General features: G+C 38.9%; 2 protein-coding genes across 8 annotated transcripts in view; one reads left to right on the plus strand and one right to left on the minus strand.

The window, feature by feature from the left end:
* The first annotated feature begins 303 nt into the window (after positions 1–303).
* On the plus strand, positions 304–16,525 carry LOC143040372 (uncharacterized). 7 transcript variants are annotated; one of them, XM_076211368.1, is made up of 10 exons: positions 304–392; positions 4,037–4,105; positions 4,500–4,634; positions 4,923–5,057; positions 5,143–5,263; positions 5,390–5,581; positions 7,710–7,775; positions 13,198–13,329; positions 14,098–14,314; positions 15,121–16,525. In XM_076211368.1, the coding sequence occupies exons 2-10, from the start codon at positions 4,046–4,048 to the stop codon at positions 15,323–15,325; spliced, it is 1,263 nt and encodes a 420-aa protein (XP_076067483.1). In that variant the 5' UTR covers positions 304–392; positions 4,037–4,045; the 3' UTR covers positions 15,326–16,525. The 7 variants fall into 7 exon arrangements, with proteins under 7 accessions (XP_076067483.1, XP_076067481.1, XP_076067480.1 ...); XM_076211366.1 differs by having other exon boundaries at positions 367–447; XM_076211365.1 differs by lacking the exon at positions 304–392 and adding an exon at positions 477–509.
* A 561-nt stretch (positions 16,526–17,086) lies between these two features.
* Bet3 (blocked early in transport 3) overlaps positions 17,087–22,269 on the minus strand; it is a 6,552-nt gene continuing 1,369 nt past the window's right edge. The window contains exons 2-4 of the mRNA XM_076211372.1: positions 20,273–20,467; positions 19,154–19,339; positions 17,087–18,459 (exon numbers count right to left, since the gene is read on the minus strand). Of these exons, the coding sequence (XP_076067487.1) occupies positions 18,340–18,459; positions 19,154–19,339; positions 20,273–20,467 (501 nt within the window). The 3' untranslated portion in view covers positions 17,087–18,339. The remainder of the gene's footprint in view (positions 18,460–19,153; positions 19,340–20,272; positions 20,468–22,269) is intronic.

A 22,269-nucleotide genomic window follows, 5' to 3' on the forward strand; every position in this document is an offset into this window, starting at 1 on the left:
TCAGATATAAACCGCTATCTTAAAGATTCATGATCACTAAATGTATTTTCATTAAAGTCATCAACATAAAAGGTTGCTGTTGTTTATTCATCAACTACAAAATGTTATCAGATTAGTATACATAAAATTTGTATGTGACCTGAATTACAAAATAACCAATGAACTTCCCCTCAGTTTTAGGGGAAGGCTATTGTAGCTGAGTTCGTAATTATTTTATCGCATAATATAATCTTTTAACTATGGCTATCTGCGTATAGATGTATAAGCAGGTAGATTGACAAACGCAGGTTTGTCTTTATATCCAAATGCACTTTGAGTTTTCGTAAACACCGTGATTAGATTAGCGTCTTTTCCTCTAGATGACGTTTGAGAGTGACGAAAGACCTTGAAAGGTTGGGAAGTAGTTTTTCGTACTAACGTAGTCGTATATTAATGATAATATCAAAAGTAAGCTCGTACACTTGACAGTAACCTCAACATAACATTTGTGCATGTTATATTACTTTAAGGCAAGACATTGCTTTGTTCTACCCAAATAGGATGTAGGCAGTGGTACACTTAATTGTACAGCTACGATTTTATCTCATTAATGTGTGATTTTTTATAAAGTGGCACTCGTGTAAGACCCAAGGGGAAAATATAAGTAAGTGATATATGCAATGGTAATTCAAAGGCTACGTGTATTATACAAGTGTTGTCCAGAAAGTTGAAACATCTTTAAAGCAAGTCACATGATTTTGAGGCCTATATGATTTCAGATATATCATATAGGTCATTTTTTCTAGTGCCTATGCAAGGACTTTCACTTTTTGCTTTCATGCATTAAAGGAACCTGATGTATTAGTTGTTATCAGGAAAATGAACATCAGCCTTAGGGGTAGTTTGAGTTTGGTTTAAACTCATTTTTTTCTCTTTAGTTTAGAGGTCCATTTCCACAAGAAAATTATTTGCCACACAGTCATCAGAAATAACGATACCCTTGTGAGATGGCAATATCCTTTAAGGACAAGTTATCAATAATAACCTTCTTTAACTAACTAAAATGGCATAACCACCTGAAATGGAGTTGCATCATCTCCCCATATAGGGAAGGCAAACTATTGCAACAACTCACTTTCTGAAGGAGTTTGTTATTACCGCAGGGCCCCAACATGGGTAAGTGCCCCCCCCCCATTGGGGGGTGGCACTTTTCGACACTTCGTAGTAACATTTATCCACAAAACGATTATACACAACTCATTTGCTTTACCTTCTTTTCACCAAAAGTGGGCCCCCCCCATAACGTGCCACCCCGGGGCATTGCCCCCCCCCCCTTGTTGGAGCCCTGTATTACAGTTTAATGTTTACTAGCAGTTCTAGCCTTGTGGACAATTTTGTGTTGCTCTTGTATATTATTTTATGTTTTATGCATTTACCTAGTTAGTTAAGGGATAAGATTTGGATAAGAGACCTGTTTTTTGTAAGCTGCAAAAGAATTATAGCTTTTGTGTCTCATTACCAAGGAATTGGTGTAGTTTCATTATTGTTTGACGGAGTACAATATGAAAGCAGAATGTTGCATAGATTGAACATTCTAGTATCATGTTTGGTAGTGTGAAAGAATGTTTATATTAGCAATTGGGAAGATAATATTATGTCACAAGAAGGGTACGTGTAAAGTGGGAATATCCCGTCCTTAGGTATATGAGTCATTTTTAAATTTTTGTTGAATTGATATGATAATGAGGACAGCCATAGATGTAGGTGAGGTCTTGATAATTTTTAGGTAGTTTATATGGTTGTCTTAGCAGCACCTGTGCCTTGTGGGTTGAAGGAATGTGAAGTACACCTATCCTAATAATGGGCAGAAGTGGAACATTAATTTGATATATCTGTCTAAATACCAAAAGGCTTCTTCCACTGTACAAGGGAGATAGCCAGCCTAGGCATGCACACACTCCCAATCATTTCTCTTTTATCTCAGCTATTTTTAGATGTCTTGCAACACTGCTTCTGACCCAGGATGTGGACAGGATGTTGGGATGACCCATCATCCAGGAGGTGCCAAGATGAGAGGGAGGGAGGAGGGTGGAGGGGAGAGGAATATGTAGGGGATGGAATGGTTGGGAGTGGTTTTTATGCCTTTTTCTTTTTGGCTACCCCCCATGTGAGGGGAAAAGGGCCTTTGGTATGTGTATGTGTGTGTGTGTGTATTTTTGGATCAAAGGTCATCCCTATTCCCTGCCCATTTCCTGGGTCAGAAGCAATGCAGCAAGACACAGCATATTCACAGGAGGGCCAGCCACTTCATTTACATCGAGACTCCCTCCTTGTCCCCTCGTGTGGAAATAGAGAAGATGAGTAGAAATCCCTTCTGGTCGTGTCAAATTATTTCCCATTCACACCTATCTCTTTCCTTCACCCTTCTTTGCTCAACGGGCATTCCCCTTTTACTCAAAGCCGCTTTCAACCCATCTATCCATCTCATTCTTGGTCTATCCCTGAGGTTCAATCCATCCATCTATGCCTTCCACACTCATTTTGCTAGTTTTTCTCCATTTTTTGTAACCATGTACCCAAAACATCCCAGTATTCTTTCATCTATCCAATCTGCCACCTCTCTCTCTTCCTCTCCATTTTCTCCAGCTTCTGTACTTCAAGACTTGTCACCAATTCCCTGTCACCCTCTCCCTAAATGCATCTCATCACCTTACCTTTGCCCACATTTACTTTAAGCTTTCCTCCCTAAATCTGTCACTAGCTAGACTGGAAAAATTTTATATTTAAAAAATTTCTGGGTACTTGGGCTTAAGCACAGTAGCCTGTACTTGGATTCAACTCTGCTTGGTAGAGGAGATGAAGGAGGTGTTCACAGAACTCATTTATGGAACATGACCAGTCCTGCCAAAAGTTGTTTTAAATGGGAAGGGTAGCTTTATGGGAGTGTACAGGAAAGGAGCAATGCTTGTTGAACCCCATCTTCTAGTCTCCAATTTATCATATTTATCCCCATATTTAGACCCATCATTGACTATGCTGTACAGTTTTGATCTCTGTCCTATAGAAAAGATATCAATTCACTAGAATCACTACAGAGGAGAATGACCAAGATGGCACATGGGCTCAGAAATTTACCTTACAAGGATAGGCTTAGGCACCTTAACTTACACTCTCTGGAAAGATGCAGAGTGCAGGGTGATCTAATAGAGCTGTTCAAGTGGATCAAAGGCTTTAACAAGGGTGATGCAAACAAGGTCATCATATTAAGATGACAGGACTTGCAGTAATGGATAAATTTAGATTTAAGAAGGAAATAGGCAAAAACTAGTTTACCAACAGAGTGGTGAATGAATGGACTTAGTAACCATATAGCGAGCACTAAAACTATTGGTTGTTTTAAGAAAAGGTCAGACAGCTTTATGGATGGGGATGACAGGTGGTAATGGACATGGAACTGTCTAGTGTAGGCTTTATGGTCTTTTGCAGTCATTCTTATGTTCTTATATACTTTATCAAAAGTCTTCTCTATGTTGAAGTACACACAGTCCACCTACCCCTCCCTCTCTATCAACACATCAATCACTCTTGTGAGGTACTTCATCGAAAGTCTTTAGGTTGAGGTACACACAGTCTACCCGCCCCTCCCTCCCTTTCAGCACATCAATCACTCTTGAGTAAAAGCTTAAAAGATTTGAGACAAATGGCATTCCAGATCTAAAGCCAAACCAACTGTCTACCAGAATGTTCATCTCTTCAAGATTAATATTTGACCCTTTGAACTTCCTCAATCCTTTCACATAGTTTTACTATTGTACTGGTCACAGATAATGGCCTACGATTTAGTCATGTCTACTTCCACCCCTCATGGGATAGGCATCTGTATGTATTTACCCAATTGTAATATACAGGAAAGGAGCAGTGCTTGTTGGGTCCCATATCCTATTCCCTATTTTTTTTTTTTTTTTTTTTTTTTTATCAATTGAGGCAATGTACCCTTTGGCATATGCCCCTAATTGATGGTATTTGTATTACATAATGAAGATTTTATTTGTTATAGGACACAGAAATGGGCAGCCCGGCCAGCAATGGAGGAGGAATAGATCTGTCAGGCAAGCTCATTATCAAGGTAAATATATGTCTATAAATATTTTGTTGTATTCTGTAACTGTGATTACTTACTACAATATTACTGTAATTACTTGTTACAATATTACTATGATTACTTATTACAATATCACTGTAATTACTTGTTACAATATTTATGCAGGTTTTAGGTAGACTTTATTTTTCATGGCCAAAATCCAAGGATATGAATTGAGTATCATGTGCTAGGGATTATTATTATTATTATTATTTCTAACATTATTATTATTACTATAAATAGTATCATTATTATAATCTTTGTTGATATAATTATTATAGAGACTGATTTTTGTTTAGTATTTTCTCAGAACACTTCATCGTGTACATCCTTTAATTTTTTTTTTCTCTCTTTCTTTCTTTTCTTTTTTAACGATAAGGCTCAACTTGGTGATGACATCCGCCGCACCCCCATCCATAATGAAGATATGACATATGATGAGTTGATTCTTATGATGCAAAGAGTTTTTAGAGGGTCACTCACAACAGAGGATGACCTTACCATAAAGTATAAGGTGAGAAATGTTCATATTTATTTATTAATTATATGGTTTAATTTAATTTAATTTATATTATCAATTATTAATAATATGTGTGTATTGTGTGCAATTATGTATGAGGGGTGGGGAATGGGAGTGGAGTGAGTGTGGATGAAATGGGTGGGAGTGGAATTATGCCTTTTGACTTTGGCTACCTTCCTTGTAAGGGGGGAAAGCCCTTGGTATATGTATATGAATGTATTTATGTGTATTTTTCAAGGTGACATGTCAGTTTTCAAAGTTTAATTTTGTTTATAATTCCAGGATGAAGATGGGGATTTGATAACCATCTTTGATACATCAGACCTTGCCTTTGCCATTCAGTGTAATCGGAACCTGAAGTTGACTATCTTCGTTAACGGACAGAAACCTATGAGTGGAAGGGACCAGATTCTAAATGTAAGAACTCAGATGATAATATTTCTCAAACAAATTTCCATCAGTTCTGCTTATTTCATCCCTAATTTCTCGTGTTTCCTTTCAGGCAAGTTTAGTGAAGAAGGAACTAAGATTGATAAGAGATAAAGCAACAGCATTGCTTGATGCTCTTGATCTCTCTTCTGCAGAGGCTGCAACAACATCAAGTGACCCAGAAGCTGATCAATGTAAGCAATATCTATGATCTCTTTAAAGGCGGTGATTATTGTAGTGCAGTATTGACAGTGCTATGTTGTAACATTTGATTTACTTAATCTTTCTGTTTGTGACCCCTGAGCATTTATTCAATTCAGTGAGCATAATCCAAGGACCCATCACAAGCACCGTACCAACCATTTCCTCCAAGGAGTTTGATCCCCTGCAGCCAGTATCCAGTGTTCCACCTGCGGAAGAAGTGGCACCTCCCTCGGTTTCAAGTGCTGAAGGAACAGGAATTGGGAATCCACCATCCACCTCTGCAGCAGCAGCACCACCACCTAGCCATAGTAAGGCACCATTATATGATCATATGATATTATGTCAGTATTGGAATTGATATACACTGTAAAGTTTCCACAAAGGAAATGATACCAGACTTATGATTTGACATGTGGTCAGATTCCCATGGAATAGCATATTTATGAATGCATACTGAGGAAGGTGGAAAAAGAAGACATGGGTCTAGTTCCAAGATTATTCTTGACTGGTTTAGCTCTAATCTTAGAGTGAAACTAGTGAGGAATAAACTCAGAACTAGACCTGTGTCTTTTTTTTTTTTTCAGCTTCCTCAACTTCTCACCAATAGGACAAAAGAACACAAATACATACCTCATCTCTACATTAACAACACTCTAATACCACACACAAACACACCAAAAATTCTTGGTGTAACATACAATACATCCATGTCTTTCAAACAACACATCACAAACATAAAAAACAAATGCACACCTAGACTTAACGCACTTAAGTCAATCACTGGAACAACATTTGGACAAAACAAAGAAACTAATATAAGAATATACAAACAATGTATACGCTCAGTGATGAATTATGCGAGTCCTGCATGGGCTCCTAATCTCAGTGAGACACACCACAACACCCTTCAAATCATACAAAACAAAGCCCTAAAAACAATTACAGGCTGCACAAATACAACACCTACAAACCATTTACACCATGAAACAAAAGTCCACAAAGTCAAGGACCACCTTGACATGAGAGGCACACAAACACATCACACCCGCTACACTCCATAGCAGAACACCCTCACACACCAAGAAACATTAAAACAACACCCAAAGACCTGTATCACACACAGATACTCTCTTCTCTTCCTCCACAACCACCAAATACCAGCCTCCGGAAACATATTCATAATCATATCACTCACCACTCCATTAACACACTGAAAGACAACACACTGCTGCATGCCAGACCCCCTGATATCCACCCTTCTGAATCCTCTCTCCCATGAAAGGACAGAGTCCACCTGGCCAGACTGCGGTGCGGCCACCACCCAGCACTTCTAAGCTACCAGAAGAGGCTGGATAACCACATTGTGAACAGCTGCCCAGGATGTAACACTTCACCCCATACCATACAACACAGAATGGAAGACTGCATTATACACAGTCATGCACGCAAACAACACAACATACACTCTATAAAGGATTTGTGGGAAAATCCAGTTTCGGCTGTGGCATTCCTTGGGGAGATGGGACTGCTTGGACAGACAGTCTAGGAAATGACAACAACAACAACTTGTCACATTGTTTTAACAATATATGCATACATTTACCAAAAGGCTCTCCCCCATTGTAAAGGGCTATCTGTTATGTGCAGGTATGACCCGTCATCCAGGAGGTGCCAAGATAAGAGGGAGGGGAGAGGGTAGATGGGAGTGGAGTATGTAGGGGATGGAATGGATTAGAGTGGTTTCTATGCCTTGTCTTTTGGCTATCTCCTGTGTAAGGGGGGAAAAAGCCTTTAGTATATGTATATGTATGTGTATATATGTATACCAAGGGCTTTTTCCTGCTTACAAGAAAGGTAGCCAAAGACAAAAGGCATAAATCCACTCCCACCCATTTCATCTCCTCCCACTCCATTCCCATTCACCACCCCTCCGTGTCTCTTTTCTTGGCACCTCCTGGATGACTGGTCATCCCTGCATCCCACCTACTGCCCCGAGTCAGAAGCAATGCAGCAAGACATAGCACATCCACAGGAAGGCCACTTCATTTAATCAGCAACCCTCCTCTCCATTCTCTCATGCATTTTTACATATATATATATATATATATATATATATATATATATATCTTACATATAAATACACATATACACATTTAAATATGTACACATATAGACACACACACACACACATTCATTAGTAGGAATAGGAAACACAGGAGTCTTAGTCTGAGTATATTCCTGACTAGTTTTGCAAATATATGAAACTGTTCAGGAATAAACTCTGTCTCCTATTCCTACACATATCAACCTGTCAGAATGTCTCAATATGTGTATATATATATTCATTTTATTATTTATTCACATATGTAAACATATGTGTAGACCTAAGTGAAGTATAACAGGAAGTCCCAATTGTTTTGAATTACTTTCTTTTAGCATCTCCAAACCCCCAAGATTCATCTGTGTACAAGAATGTTATGTCATCCTTTGGGCTTACAGAAGGTAAAATGAAGACCACATCAGCTTACTAACAATAATGCAGAAGGCTTTAGGCATTGTGTAAAGACTACCTCTGATTTGAATTTGTAATGAAGCCATAATTTATGTGGACACTTTATCTTGTTTTCATGTTTTTGTAACAGTCAGAATGAATTCATGATGAAGTATTCAGGCAGCCCCACAAAATATTCAAATGGTATGAGCTTGCATGTAGTCATTAGATATAAACTTGAAACCAGTGATGGGTATATGTGAGTAGAGGTATCGGAAGACAAATGTGAGAATATCCAAGCATATTTGGACAGACTAAAGCAGTGAATCAGAATAATAGAATGAAGGCCTCACCCTAGAAATCAGTAACGCTGTTCACCACAGATGACCAAGAATCAAAGAAACGCCCAGAAGTGAAATTAAGCGCCCAAATCTTTCCATTGGAAAAGAACTCTAGAATTCTTGTCTCACTTTTAACATAGGAATGTCAGCCCATACTTTAGGGGTCTGACAGTGAAAATCAGCAAGAAATTAACCCACTAATATAAATTACAAGCATGGCTTTGGACAACAGAAGAACCCCTAAATACTTTCTACAAACAGTTCATAAGAACCCCACACATACCACACTTCCACAGCATGGTTCCCAACAGCAAAACAATTTTTTTTTATTAATTAAACAAAATATAGCATTGAAAATGATAACAGGATGCACCAAAACTACCCCAATAGAACCGCTGCATGCAGAATCCAAACTCTTCCCCATATGAACATGATAAGTACACAGTTCTAAGCTAGAGTCCTCAACCCTACTCACCAATCTTGTCATATCACACAGGCATAGCCAACTGAACATGACAAAGAAACTGTTCTAGGAGTGCAGTGTTCAAGCATATGCAAAAGCGTACCACCTGCACAAGAAAACACTCACAGCTACTGACTCAACAGTGTAGTGATATTGTTCTTGACCACTAAATCAGTAATCTGATTTATAGTCCCACCCATGGCTGAACATTTTTAAGCATCAGTACATTGCAAGCCAGCACTCCAACTCTGAATGGGCAAGGAGTTGGTTGTGTGTGTGCGTGGGTGGAAGGTCACAGCATTACCCATAGATGGTGCTATATATGAGATCTTAGCTCTCATCTGGGAGGGTAATAGTTGTCAATTACAAGTCCAACACATGGTCCAAGCCCATGGTAAATCACTCCATCACTGTGCAAGCTCAACAAGATGGAACGGTAAATCACACTAGCACACTTGCATTCAGGACACTGTCCAGCACTAAGATAATACTAGCACAGAATAGATATGGCCACAGAATCAAACTGCTCATGATGCCATTACCACACACAAGACACTGATGACCTCATCCTACAATGCCCAACACTAATAATCCCTAGACAACATTATGTCTTCCTTCATTGATCTATGGGCCTGTCCTGTAATTGTCATTAGTTACCAGGGAACAGTATGATTCCTGCAAGAGAGACCTTGAGCAGCGGATTAATTGATTAATCAGTCGATCATTCTACTGTCCCAGGTGTATCTTGTAGGTGACCCACTGCTCCCAGGTAAATGACAACAGCCACCAGACTGTCTGGTAGGTCCCTCGAGGAAGATATGTTGTGTTGTCTGAGAATATGTAATGTTGGATGTCTTCAGTGTCCTCTGTGATGGTTGCATCTAAGCCAGTTTGATTCACTGGCAGGGGCTATTCTCGATTGGTACTGCCTTAGACCTGGATGCAAGTATGCTAATATGGTTTTTTTTCTCTTAAGATGGCTTTTTCTGTGGGATTGGGTCTTGTGGAGTGTTGAGTTTGGTGGTCTGTCTTGAAAAGCTTGTTTTATGATTTGGGTGTGAACATATTGTGTGGTAAAGGTGGTAGGTTGTGTGTTTGAATGGTATGCTCTTGGTCGCTCTCATTCTCTCCTCCTCTCTCTCTCACTCACCCCTTCTCTCTTCCTCCCTACCCCTCTTTCTCTCTCTACCTCCATCTTTCCCCCCTCTCTTTCTCTCTCCCTCTACCTTCCTCTTTCCCTCCCTCTTTCTCTTTCCCTCCCTGACTCTTTCATTCTTGCTGCCTCTCTCTTCCTCTTTCCCTCCTCCCTCCCTCCCCCCTCTCTCTCTTTCATTCTTGTTGCTGCCTCTCTCTCTCTCTGTAGCATAAAACTGTACACAATCATTTCATGTGATATCTAATAGGGAGAATTTTGGTTTATGAATACATTTGTTCTATTGGGCTAATTTTGATAACTCTCAATATTTCTTTCCTCCTCTCTGCAGATTTTTGTATTGTCATATCTAGCTTATTTGGAAACTTCCTTTATTCTGATGGTTCTTCATTATCCATTTTCCCATAGCCACATCCCAGTTTCTCTCTCTTCTTCCTATCAGTTTCACACCTTTTATTGAACTAGCATTGTTTCTGCTGTTTCTTCCCACTAATTTTCAGCAAATGTTTGTTCACTCCCATGTTTAAATATATATATATATATATATATACACACCAATAGGCATCTTCCCCCTTCTAGGAGAAGTCTGTTAGTATATAGATAGATATTTACAACACGGGAGTAAATAAACATTTGCTTAAGATTATTATACAGAAGAGGAAAGAACAAGGCTGGTCCAATAAAAGGCATAAAATAGGTAAAAGGGGAAAATGTAAAGAAAATTTTTCAATTTCCTTGTAGTTCCATTGGTAGTCCTGAATTTCATCCAGTCTGCTTCTTCAAATAATTTCTTCTTGCCTGAAAAAATCTGCTTTCCCATAATTGAGTCTACCTTGCTTGTGTGATTCATTCCTGTGCTGTATTTCCCCATCTCCCAGCTGAAATTCAGTTATTACATGATCATTTAACTTATTAGCCAAAGGTATTTCAAAGAGCCAGTGATGTTTGGCTCCTTGGTAATTAGCAAATCCAACCTTATGAAAATGTTATCCCCTCTTACCCAGGTCACTTCCTTTACCCATTGGGTCATTGTGTTTTCCATTGCCATATTTAACAAGGTATTACCCCAGGGAGGGGGCTATGGTCATTGGGTCTAGTCACTTCTATACTGATTATCATAATTCACTTTTAAATTCATGGTTGGTTCCAGCATATGCTGTATCATTTAGGCTGATCTTGGAATTTACACATCTGTATTGAAACTTGGAATTCATCACTGTCATAACTTATTTTGAATTTATGTATAGTTCTAACTACTGCTATATTAGCTTCTAGGCTACTTTAGGAGTTTATATATCTGTGTGGAAAACTGAATTCTTCAGTCCACAACCCCTTGATGCCATCCTATCCAAATCAAAACATCTCGGTCAACTTTGTCCACCCATTACTAATCTGAACACCACAGCCAAGTTCCTCCCTCTGTCTTCAGTTTTCTGTGTTTGTGTGCGTGTACTTACTCGATTGTAGTATACAGAAAAGGAGCAACGCTCATTGGGTCCTGTCGCCTACTCTCAAATTCATGTACAGTTCCAACTTAATGTACATCCTTGATTTCCAATTATCATATTTAGATGTGAACACGTGTATTGTTCCAGCTTAAGCTGTATCACATTCTAAGCTTTTCCAAGTATTCATGTATCTATATGGAAAATTGTATTTCTCCATATCCTGTAGCCATGTGGTTTTTCTTAATTTGCTCCTATGACCTCTAAAAGCCCTCCCATCCTTGATCAAGAGATCTCTTCTGTCAGTGCAATCTATCCCATTTAGTGACCTGAATACTGTAATCATATCACCTCTTTCTCTTTGATCTTTCAAAGTTGGTATGCCCAGTGTTTTTAGTCTTTTGTTATATGGTTTATCTGCCAGACTGGGGACCAGTTTGGTTACTGCCCGTTGTATTCTCTCAATCGTGCTTATATACATCACTGTGTGGAAACCATACCACAGACACATTCCAGTCTTGGACAGATTAGGGTTTCGATTTTTTTTTTTTTTCATCATCTCTTCATCCATATATGGTGAAAAACCACTTTAATCTTCTGCAGCAGTGCATACATCTCTCCCATAATGCTGTTATGTCTGTTGGGTGATAGGTTGTCTTTTTTCAGCACTCCCAGATCTTTCTTCTCTTTTGCTATTGTAATGGATTCACTTCACAATGAATAGTTTAAAGATTGTTTTTTTGTAGCTATTGCCCATTTCCAGTAGTTTGCATTTTTTGGTATTGAAATTCGTTTTCCATTCTAGTCTCCATGCAAAGATAGTGTCTAGGTTGTTTTGCAATAACCTTCTGTCCTTCAAGTTTTTCAGTCCTCATGATTTTTGCATCAACTGCAAACATGTTGACATAGCTTGTTGTAGTGCGTAAGACAGAATGAGTGGAAAGGTGGTGAGGTAAACACCAGGAACCGTTGGAGTTTTATTACTAACGTTTCCACACTCTGAGGAAGTCCTTTCAGGACGAAATGTTAGTAATAAAGCTCCAATGGTTCCTGGTGTTTACCTCACCACCCTTCCACTCACAGCTTGTTGCACCTTCAATCATGTCATAGACATAGACTAGAAACATTAATGCAAACATTGAACCTTGTGGAACTCCACTGGTCACTGCTCTACATCCTGACATCTTATCCTTTACTACTGACTTCTTGTATCTTCATTTCAAAAAATCTCTCATCCATTTGAGTAAGTTGTATATTTTTGTGTGTGTGTGTGAGTATTTACGAAGTTATATTTACCTAATTGTAGTATGCAGGAAAGGAGCTATGCTCATGGGGTCCTGGCTTTTTGCTATCCTGTATATCATACCTAGCTTTAATTTATGTATGGATCCTATCATATTTTCCAATTATCATACTGAAATTTCAATGTGTGTGTGTGTGCATATGTATGTATTCATTCAGGTTTGCTTATAATCTTGCTGGTGTTTATGTTTAATGACAAATTATTCATAACCTATATTTCCACATCCTTTTCTTTCATTTTTGCAGATATTCAGTTTCTTTCCAACTAAAAAATGGTCTCTGTGTACTTTTACCATCTTCCCATTTTGTGGCATTGTAATTAATTTCGTACACTTGGCTGCAGTTATTAACTCTAGATATTTATTGAACAATTTTCAGTCTTCCTCATCCTCTGTTTTCCAAATGATCTTTGCATTATCATCAAACTAACAAGGAGCATTTGAACGTAGGGTTCATGGTCTGGTCATGGTCTGGAACAGACCACAACCAGATCAGAATCATTCTTTGTGCATTGACTTGTCCGGTTATGTTAAGGATTGTTGTGAAGATGAGGCTGACATAGCTGTATTTTACAGCCACCTGTGAAGTGTACATTTACATACAGGGTCTGCCTTAAAATAAAGAGTGTTGTCACTTTTGTAAATGTGAATCATATGAAGAGTGCTAGAATATAACATTATTTTTCAAGTGCATATGATAGCAACTTAGTTGTTCACATTTTTTATTCAGGTGACACATCTATTTCTTCGGGTTCATCTGCTGCTACTGCTGCTCCATCAGATGGCAGCACTGCTCCACCTTCTGGGGGCTCCACACCAGCACCATATGCAGCTCAGCAGGGTTACCAACAGTACCAACCAGGTCAGTTATAATGCATGTTACTATGATGGCAAAAAACACTTAAGAGGTGGATGTTCAACCTAGTAATAGTAAGCTAGAAGTTAGTTATGCTTTTGTATACAAGGAATTATAATTTTGTGTGACTGCTTCAGGTAAGGTGGTATGTGGAATGAGGAGGATGGGAGGGAACAGAAGGAAGGGAAGAGAGCGGCAGGATGATGAGACTAAGATGGTAGTAGAAGACAAGTGAGCATATGTGGTATAAGTGGTAAATGTGTGGGTGGTGTAAGGGAATTTGGAGCTAGTAAGTGAGGGTGGAGGGGAGGGGAGCCAGTTGTTTGTAGAGGACACTATGTTTGTGGCTGGATCAGAGGGTCAAAAGTTGTGGAGTTTGGGAGAGTATGTGCAAGGAGAAGCTGAAAGTAAATGTGGACCAAAGTAAGGTGATGAGATACAAGAGCAGAGGGTGGCAGAGAGTTGGAGGTATGTTTTAAAGGAGAAAGACTGGAGGAAGTGAAGAATTGCAAATATCTTTTTTAAGTCATATGTAGCAGGGAATGGAGTAGTAGGGACGGAAGTAAAAGGTAAAGGAGGCAAGTCTGGTTCTGTGGCTAGACCTGTTCTGTGTTGATACCGTCTTAGAGCAGTACTGTGTCATGAACATGTATATGCTATGGATCTCCTGCAAGAAAAAATTAGGGCAACAGATTGATTGAATAGATATTGTAGGATCTGATTTTGTAATCTACTCCAGTATTTGAAAATAATTCTTTAATGTGTTGGTTCCAGCAGGTCAATATCCAAGTGTCCCAGCTTCTGGAAGCGTTCCTCTTCCTCCTCCAACCACAATGGTCAACTCCTCAGCAATTGTGAACACTAGTACACAGCCTTCCACAGCTCCTCCACACAGGCCCCCTCAAACCCAAGGGCAGCAGCCACAGCAACAGAGTGCTCAGCAGCAACAACAGTTTTATCAGCAATACCAAAATCAGCCGTACCAGCAAGGGTAAAGATAATTACTCACTTCATTGTAACCTGTCACACTGTAATATACTGTAAAAAGTTTTTATGTAATAAGCAGTACTGTACTTAATTATGCAAAAATAGATAAATGATTATGTATAATAGTTGTATTGACTAATTAGCACCAAGTGCATCATAGAGGCATGGATGCCATCATGTTTCCTACCTGCACACAGTTCTGTCATTGATATCATACTGGCCTAATATGATGTAATGTCCATGTGTTGTAACAGTGGCTTCATTTGCACCAAAGGGCCCTGTGTTCACATCACAACCAACCCTATTAGCCAACTAGTGATAGGCATTCTATGTTGTGACTCCATTGTTCATATTAAAAAAAAATTTAATTCATATTTGCACTAGAATGGCCACAAACAGCCACACATGAAGGTCAGATTTTACTGTATGTTACATAAGCTGTCCCAGAACTTTCCATTTCACTTAATCTTTTTCCGTATAACCTTACCTGAAGCCATATGACCTGCAGTCACAGCATCTTTCTCCCACCACCCACCTTCATGCTGAACATAAATGCTTGCAGAACTTTGTGTACAACACAAGTGGGCACTGTTTGGCATTACAAGTGAAAGGGGTTAAATATCAAGTGGCATTATTTGACTTAGGGAAGCCAAATTATCAATGTAGTTGCACAAATTTCCATTCATGATCCAGTTAGTTTGAATATAAGAGGGACTGTACTTGGTGATGACAGACCCTTTACAGGTATACAAGTGTTCTTTACATGATCAGATTGCTCAGCTCCAAGTAATGGACATATTGTTTCCACAGTTTTCAAGGAAGTAACCAGACTGGAACGGGAGGATTTCCCTACACCTCCCAGCAGTATCCTGGAGTTGGCTTCCCTCCAGTACGCCCCCCAGGCTCACCCCAGGTAGCAATACCAAGACAACCTCATCCCCCCACACAACAGCCAGGAGCATCCCAGTATCGAGCTCAGCAATACCAAGGATATTCCATATATCAACAGCAGTAAAGAATAAAGATAATAGTAAGATGAAAGTCAGTAGTAGGAGAATTTGAGTAAGTGCGACTCTTATCAACAAACGAACTTCCTTACACCATAAAAGAAGTGCATGTCAACAGTAAGTCATCAGGGGTTATGTTTTGTTTCGAAATCATATGAGTTGTACGTTTTGACTTTGTTATTAATTTAATGTTTAAGTATCTTCAGTTTTCCAGACCTAGGTTAATAGAAAATTATATATTTGTAATTAAATCATGTAAATATATCTTAGTATTGGATATTGATTGCATAGATTTTATGCTGTCATTGTGTTGGGGAATGCTTGCTGGCTGAACGATTTAGAATGTCACTACTTGAGTGCAAGGTTGGATTAGAGCCAGATCAAGTGTGCTTAACAGCAAGCGAGTTCATAGTAAGGGCATACCACATTAAATTTCCTGCTTCAAAAAGCCCTCAATGAGGTGACACCATCCTTGCCCTATCCAAGAAGGGGAGTTCATGACATTAAACCAAAGCTGGGACTTTTAGAGACACCACTTCAAACCATTGATGCAATATTCTTGTATAGCTGGAGATGAATCTTCATTCATAAGAAGAATTCTGATCACTAACTTTTGCAATCCCTCCTTTATGCTACTCTCCTTTACCTCCTCTATGATTCCAACTCTTAAGCACGATATTGTCCGTGGACACAAGTGCTGGTTATTAGTGATAAAATAAAATATGTAAATATTATTTATTACTGAATTATATGTGGGGTTAAGGAACAAACTGTTATCCATGTACACATAATTTACCTTTGAAAATTTTTATATATATTTTTCCTTTCTTTTTCCCTTTTTCAAGGGGTTGTACTTTTGACCTGTTGACTAAAATGAGCTTCCCTAAACAGAATTGTGGGATTTGTCTTGTTATATAGTGCATTTAACTGACGGGGGTACAAAATTTGATATGCCGTATTGCTATGATTTATATAACAACGATGTTGAAGAACTTATATTTGTTATATGGCTTCAAACTGTAGCTGCTACTAATTTATTTCACTACTCATTGATTAAATTTAAGCCTTTTTCTCAAGGGGGAAAACAAGTATCCATGCAAATTACAATTATTTTTGTGTAACTACCAAATATGCATTTTCCAGACCTTGTATTGTTAGTGATTAAGGTAATAAAAGGTTCTTAGTTTCAAATAAAGGTTTGTAACTTTGTCTTTTGTATGATTAGTCCTTCCGGATTTCAGTTGTCCTGATTACCATCTATCAGCCAAGGGCCTCAATCCCCCTATAAGTGAGGTAGCCAGCCAACCATGAACCCACTCCTATCCACCACCTATTGTATCTTTCTCATCTTAGCTACTAGTGGGTTAAGGGTCACCCGTCTCCTGCCCATTGCATGGGTCAGAAGCAGTGCACCAAGACTACATCCTCAGCACGGCCACTTCATTAACACTGACAGTAGACTATGGCAAAAAGATACACTATTTTTGCATGTAGCCAAGAATGAGACATGAAGTTCAATATAAAAAAAATGCAAAGTACTAGAAATCAATGATATGGATTAAGTTAGAACTGTACATGAATTTGAGGCTATGATACAAAATTAGAGAATAGGAGATGGAGCCCAACAGGCATTACTTCTTTCCTGTATACAACAATAAGGTAAATACACATACATTAAAGTCCCTTTCCAACTTGTAAGAGGGGTGGCCATGTCTAAGAACACACCCACATCATACACCCATAGGATAAGAAAAAATATTAGGGACCAATTTAGTATTATCATATTTATTCAAATAAAAAAAATCTACATTGAATACATATGAAAAAATAAATACATGCTCCATGATACCTTCTTAATACCTGTATCACTATATACACACAATTAAGGAAAAATCACAGAGGGATAACATCTGTGATAACAATGTAACAACATTACAAAGTGAAAAAAATGCCTTTCCATGTACTCACATACCATAATCACATTAAGTATTGACTATTATCTACGAGCGAATAAGGTATTATTATTATCTGCTGCTTCTCCTTGCAGTGTATCCTAAATTGATCCAATTATGAACAAAAAGAACTTTGTCACTGAATATTCATTTTAATGATGAAAACATGCAATGATGTTGGTTAGTTTAATTTCATAAACTCCCAAGTTCAATAATGTTTTCAATCACTTGTTCTCATACATACATATACCAAGGCTTTTTCCCCCTTACAAGGGAGGTAGCCAAAAAGGAAAAGGCATAAAATCATTCCCACCCATTCCATCCCTGAATCCACTCCACACCCCTCCCTCTTATCTTAGCACCTCCTGGATGACGGGTCATCCCTGCACCTTGTCCACTGCCCTGGGTCAGAAGCAGTGTCACAAGACACAGCACATCCACAGCAAGGCCGCTTCATGAAATCAGCGACCCCCCCTCTCCGTCCCCCCATGCATAAAAGGAGAAGACAGGGAGAAATCCCTTCGGGCTGCATCAAATTTTGCTCACACATACTACCTCACCCCCCATCCCACCTCATGCATCACATCATCCATATACAACCATTCTCCATTCACCCCTGTCTTCTGTCCTCTCCCGTCCTTCCTCAACAGACATTCCCCTCTTCCCCAAAGCCCCCTTCACCCCATCCATCCACCTCATCCTAGGACGTCCCCTCATGTTCACTCCCTCCACATCTGCCTTCCATACCCCTTTTACTAGTCTTTCTTCACTCATTCTTTCCATGTGTCCAAACCATCCTAATACTCTTTCATCAACCCTATCTCCCAACTCCCTTTCCACCCCCGTTCTTCTCCTCACCTCCTCATTTCTCACTCTATCTAGCCAAGTAACCCCCATCATACTTCTCAGACACCTCATCTTAAACACATTCCTAATTTATCATAATCAAACATCTACTCTTGTCCTACATATACAACTACAGAGGGAAAAACAACATTAATGTGTATTCATTTAAATGTAATATTTTTTCATAACCAATATGGTAACACCAATAACATTTTCAGCAAAATTTAATCTTCTCCTGCTGGTATTGCATCTTCTAATCTCTTGACAAATTTTACTCTGATTTCAGTGACATTGTCTCCCTTCAGTTGATCAGCAATAAACCAAGCTATGACTTCAAGCTGGACCTGCCGAATATATAAACCATATCAAATAAATATACATACATATACCAAAGGCTTTTTCCCCTTTACAAGGGAGGTGGCCAAAAAAACAAAGGCATAAAAACTACTCCCACCCATTCCATCCCCAACATACTCCATTCCCCTCCACCCTCTTCCCTCCCTCTTATCTTGGGACCTCCTATGAGTTTCAAATAAATATAACATACTGAAAATATAACAAACTGCAATTTGAAAAATACACAATTCCTCTAATAGAAGAGGTGGCTAAGTCAAAGCACATGCCCACACTTAGACCCACCCCACCCATCTCAGCACCTCAGAGATGAAGGGGTAACAAGCTCCTTGCTACACTGTTTGGGTTAAATACAGTGCAGTAAAGGCACAATTTCCATGGGAGAGCTCAACAGCCAAAAATGGTTTTCTCTATCTATGAGGGCTAAGATGAAAGGAAAACAAATAGGTGATGGATAGGAGTAGGTGCATGCCTTGGCTGGCTACCTCCTTTATATGGGAGGAAGAAACCTTTGGTGTATTGATAGATATAGACAGACCTGGTCGAGCAGCACATTGATACTTAGTATCTGGAACAGATCCAAGATTTCACACAGGAGCTTACAACACAAGGACTATTACCAACTGCTTTGGGTTTCAAGAAAGTAAAGCTCCAGGCAAGTATCGTTATGAGCTGAACACTTACCATTTCACAAGCTCCTCTGATGACTCCAGCAAGCACATTGGAATAGCGAAGATTTGTACAGTACTGCTCAGGAAGCTCTACAAACTCAGCCAAAGGATTCGTGTCCATGACAACAGAAAACTCATCTCCACTTGGGCTCCAACTAGAAATGTTGGGTGTCACTCCAAGATACAGCTTGAATGCTTGCTGGATAGAAACAATAAGCAATAAATACAAAGTCTATAAGGTGAACCAGACATATCTTTGCAATATAATTTCTACATATTATCATACAGTAGATCCTCACACAGTATTAAAAAAAGAGCTGGTGGTGGAGGGTTCTGAACCACTCTGGACACTGGTTCGATGGTCAGTTCCCACTGAAAGGGTATTGTGTCTTTGGGAGCTTATCCTCCCAATGCCTTGGAGTCATCTCATGAAGGCATAATTTGCTGACACCCCTGTTAAACATATATATACTAAAAGCCTTTTCCCCTTTGTGATGGGGGTGGCAAAGTCCAAGTATACCTTGATTCTTTGTGAAAGAAAAATATAGAAAGGAAGTGAAGGAGTTATGGACCATATCTACAAAGATTTCTCTACAAGTATGTAGGATGCAAAGGTTTAAGAATGTGAATATAATTTTTTTTATCCTAAAAAAAAAAAAAAAAGTAGCCACAACTATTTGTAAGGTTTTGGGGAACCCTGTAAAATTTTCATGAACTAAAATGGGAAATTAGTGTAAAGAGTTCGAGAAATGTCCATGGAGTTCAGTCTCTTTTCTTCCATTTGTCAAACCTTGTCTCAATTTTTTCTTAATGTGTGAATGTGAGTATGTGTGTGTGCATATGTTTACCTAATTGTAGTATACAGGAAAGGAGCAATGCTTACTGGGTCCTACCTCCTCTCTAATTTATCACACCTAGCCTCAAATTCATGTACAGCTTGAAGTTAATCAATATCCTTGACTTTTAATTATCACATCTAGATCTGAATTCATGTATTATGTGTGCATGTGAAAAAGAGAAAGAAAGAGAGAGAGAGAAAATCCTCATTTTACATGTTAGGGGAAACAGTGTTTAGAAATGAGTGGTTCTCATAAATTCCTTGAAATTCAGTAATTCATGCCACAAATCCAACCTGAATCTTGTCTGCTGTATCACGGAGGTCATAACAACGGCCTGGATGGGCACGAGCTAAGAAGTCCTCGATAAGTCTCATCCCTATGTTGTAGCCCATGCGTTCCAACTGTCTGTTTACATCATCAACATTCTCGTAGTCTTTCAGCAGTTGAGCAACCAATGACCCATAGGTCAATGTGAACAATTCCCCACTCTGAAAGAATCAAGGGAAGGTTAGATAACTTTATGGATCAAGATGATAGGTGTTAATGGACATGGAACTGCCTAGTGCAGGCCGTATGGTCTCTTGCAGTCTCCTTTATTCTTATGTAACCACATAAATAAATTACATATTTCAAAATCTGGAAATTAGATAAAGCTTCGTCCAAAACTGGATCTACATGGGGGAGTACAATATCACTCAACAGGGTAAGATGACAATGAATTACACAAATCACACAAAAAATGATACATACACTCGGCCCCAATTTTGCAGACCCACATTTGCTGGGCAATATATTGTGACTGGGTACAGAGCTGGGCGCGTTCTGCTTTAGTTTGGCTGCAGTTAGCGCTCCCAAACTATTAAAGCTTAAGGGACAGGTTCATTCCAAAATAAAAGTCCAGCAGGCCACATACTATACCAAAGAAAAATTTTGTAGGCCACATACTATACCAAGACCTAAATTGCTTTAATAGTTTGAGAGCACTAACCATGGGCAAACTAAAGAGGAACACACCAAGGAACGCTCCCAGCTCTGACTGGGTAAAATTATGATTCTTGGATAAATGTTAGGTCAAATCTGGGGACTGCTGAAAAAGCCCAAAGCAGCAACAGTATTAATTATTGTAGTAGTGCCCTACGTAGAGTTGACTAGTGTACCAGCACTTTAGCTACCCCATTTTGTCCTCATCTGTTTAACTGAACTCATGCTAAGGGCTAACAACCAGGTGAGTAAAATCCTGTTCTTGCTACAGATATGAAATGCACTGTAACTGTCTTTACAACTTGTGTGCATGAAAGAAGTATGGCTGTCAACATAGTATCAGAATGTAGGTTTTACATGTTCATTTTGATCCAGACTTGAACTGTGACCTTTGTCCACTATTATTGTGATTTTAATACTGCTTTTCTATTTTATTGTCTATTTTTTAAATACATCTATTAAAGTATTATGCTACTATGATAGTTTTGCTTAGACTGCATGCAATCCTTATTATGCCTAATTAGTAAGAATTTCCTTACCCATACTAATCTTTAATTAACAAAATTTCCTCTGCAAGCACAGAAAAATATCACTATTCAATGTCATCACATATATATACATATACACATACATACATATACCAAAGGCTTTTTTCCCCTTCACACAGGAGGTAGCCAAAAGAAAAAGGCATAGAAAACCACTCCCACCCACTTCATCCCCTACATACTCCACTCCCCTCTACCCTCTTATCTTGGCACCTCCTGAATGACGGGTCATCCCTGCATCTTGTCCACTGCCCTGGGTCAGAAGCAGTGTATAAAGAACAACACAATAAAGAAGGCTGTTGCCAGTTTCCTGGAGGCCATAGGTCTTCTAAAAGAGAGACCAGGGATATTGGATTTATTGACTGATCCCTTAACCCTGCCCATCCACTACATTATCAGTCTTCCTCTCATGTTCATGCTCATCATATATATGTTACTCATGGGAGATCTACTTTTGGTAAATCACCAGAAGTGCACACCTAAGCGATATATCAATAGAAAATAAAATATTAATTTTGTAAATGATAATACTTCAACGTAATATAAATTTTCATTGGGGGAAATCAATAACAAAAAAGTTGCCAAATCCGATGCACTAGCAACAATTTGGACATCAGCGAGCTCCAAGATGCCATGTTTGTTGTTATTTGCAGTCAAAGACAAACTAACAGAAGTCTAATATATTGATTTAGTCGAACCTAACCTATCCACCTATGGGGTATGCATTTAGCATCCCTAGGTAATCAGACTAGAATAGACCACTT

Source organism: Oratosquilla oratoria, chromosome 28, assembly GCF_046742065.1.
Source record: "Oratosquilla oratoria isolate Oo_2021 chromosome 28, ASM4674206v1, whole genome shotgun sequence".
In the NCBI taxonomy this organism is placed as follows: Eukaryota; Metazoa; Arthropoda; class Malacostraca; order Stomatopoda; family Squillidae; genus Oratosquilla; species Oratosquilla oratoria.

What these genes read in the sequence shown, in the direction of transcription:
- LOC143040372 (XM_076211365.1), top strand. An exon ending in GAAGGGACCAGATTCTAAAT is followed by an intron (nt 5,058 to 5,142) that starts GTAAGAACTCAG and finishes GTTTCCTTTCAG; the next exon opens with GCAAGTTTAGTGAAGAAGGA. An exon ending in TTACCAACAGTACCAACCAG is followed by an intron (nt 13,330 to 14,097) that starts GTCAGTTATAAT and finishes TGTTGGTTCCAG; the next exon opens with CAGGTCAATATCCAAGTGTC.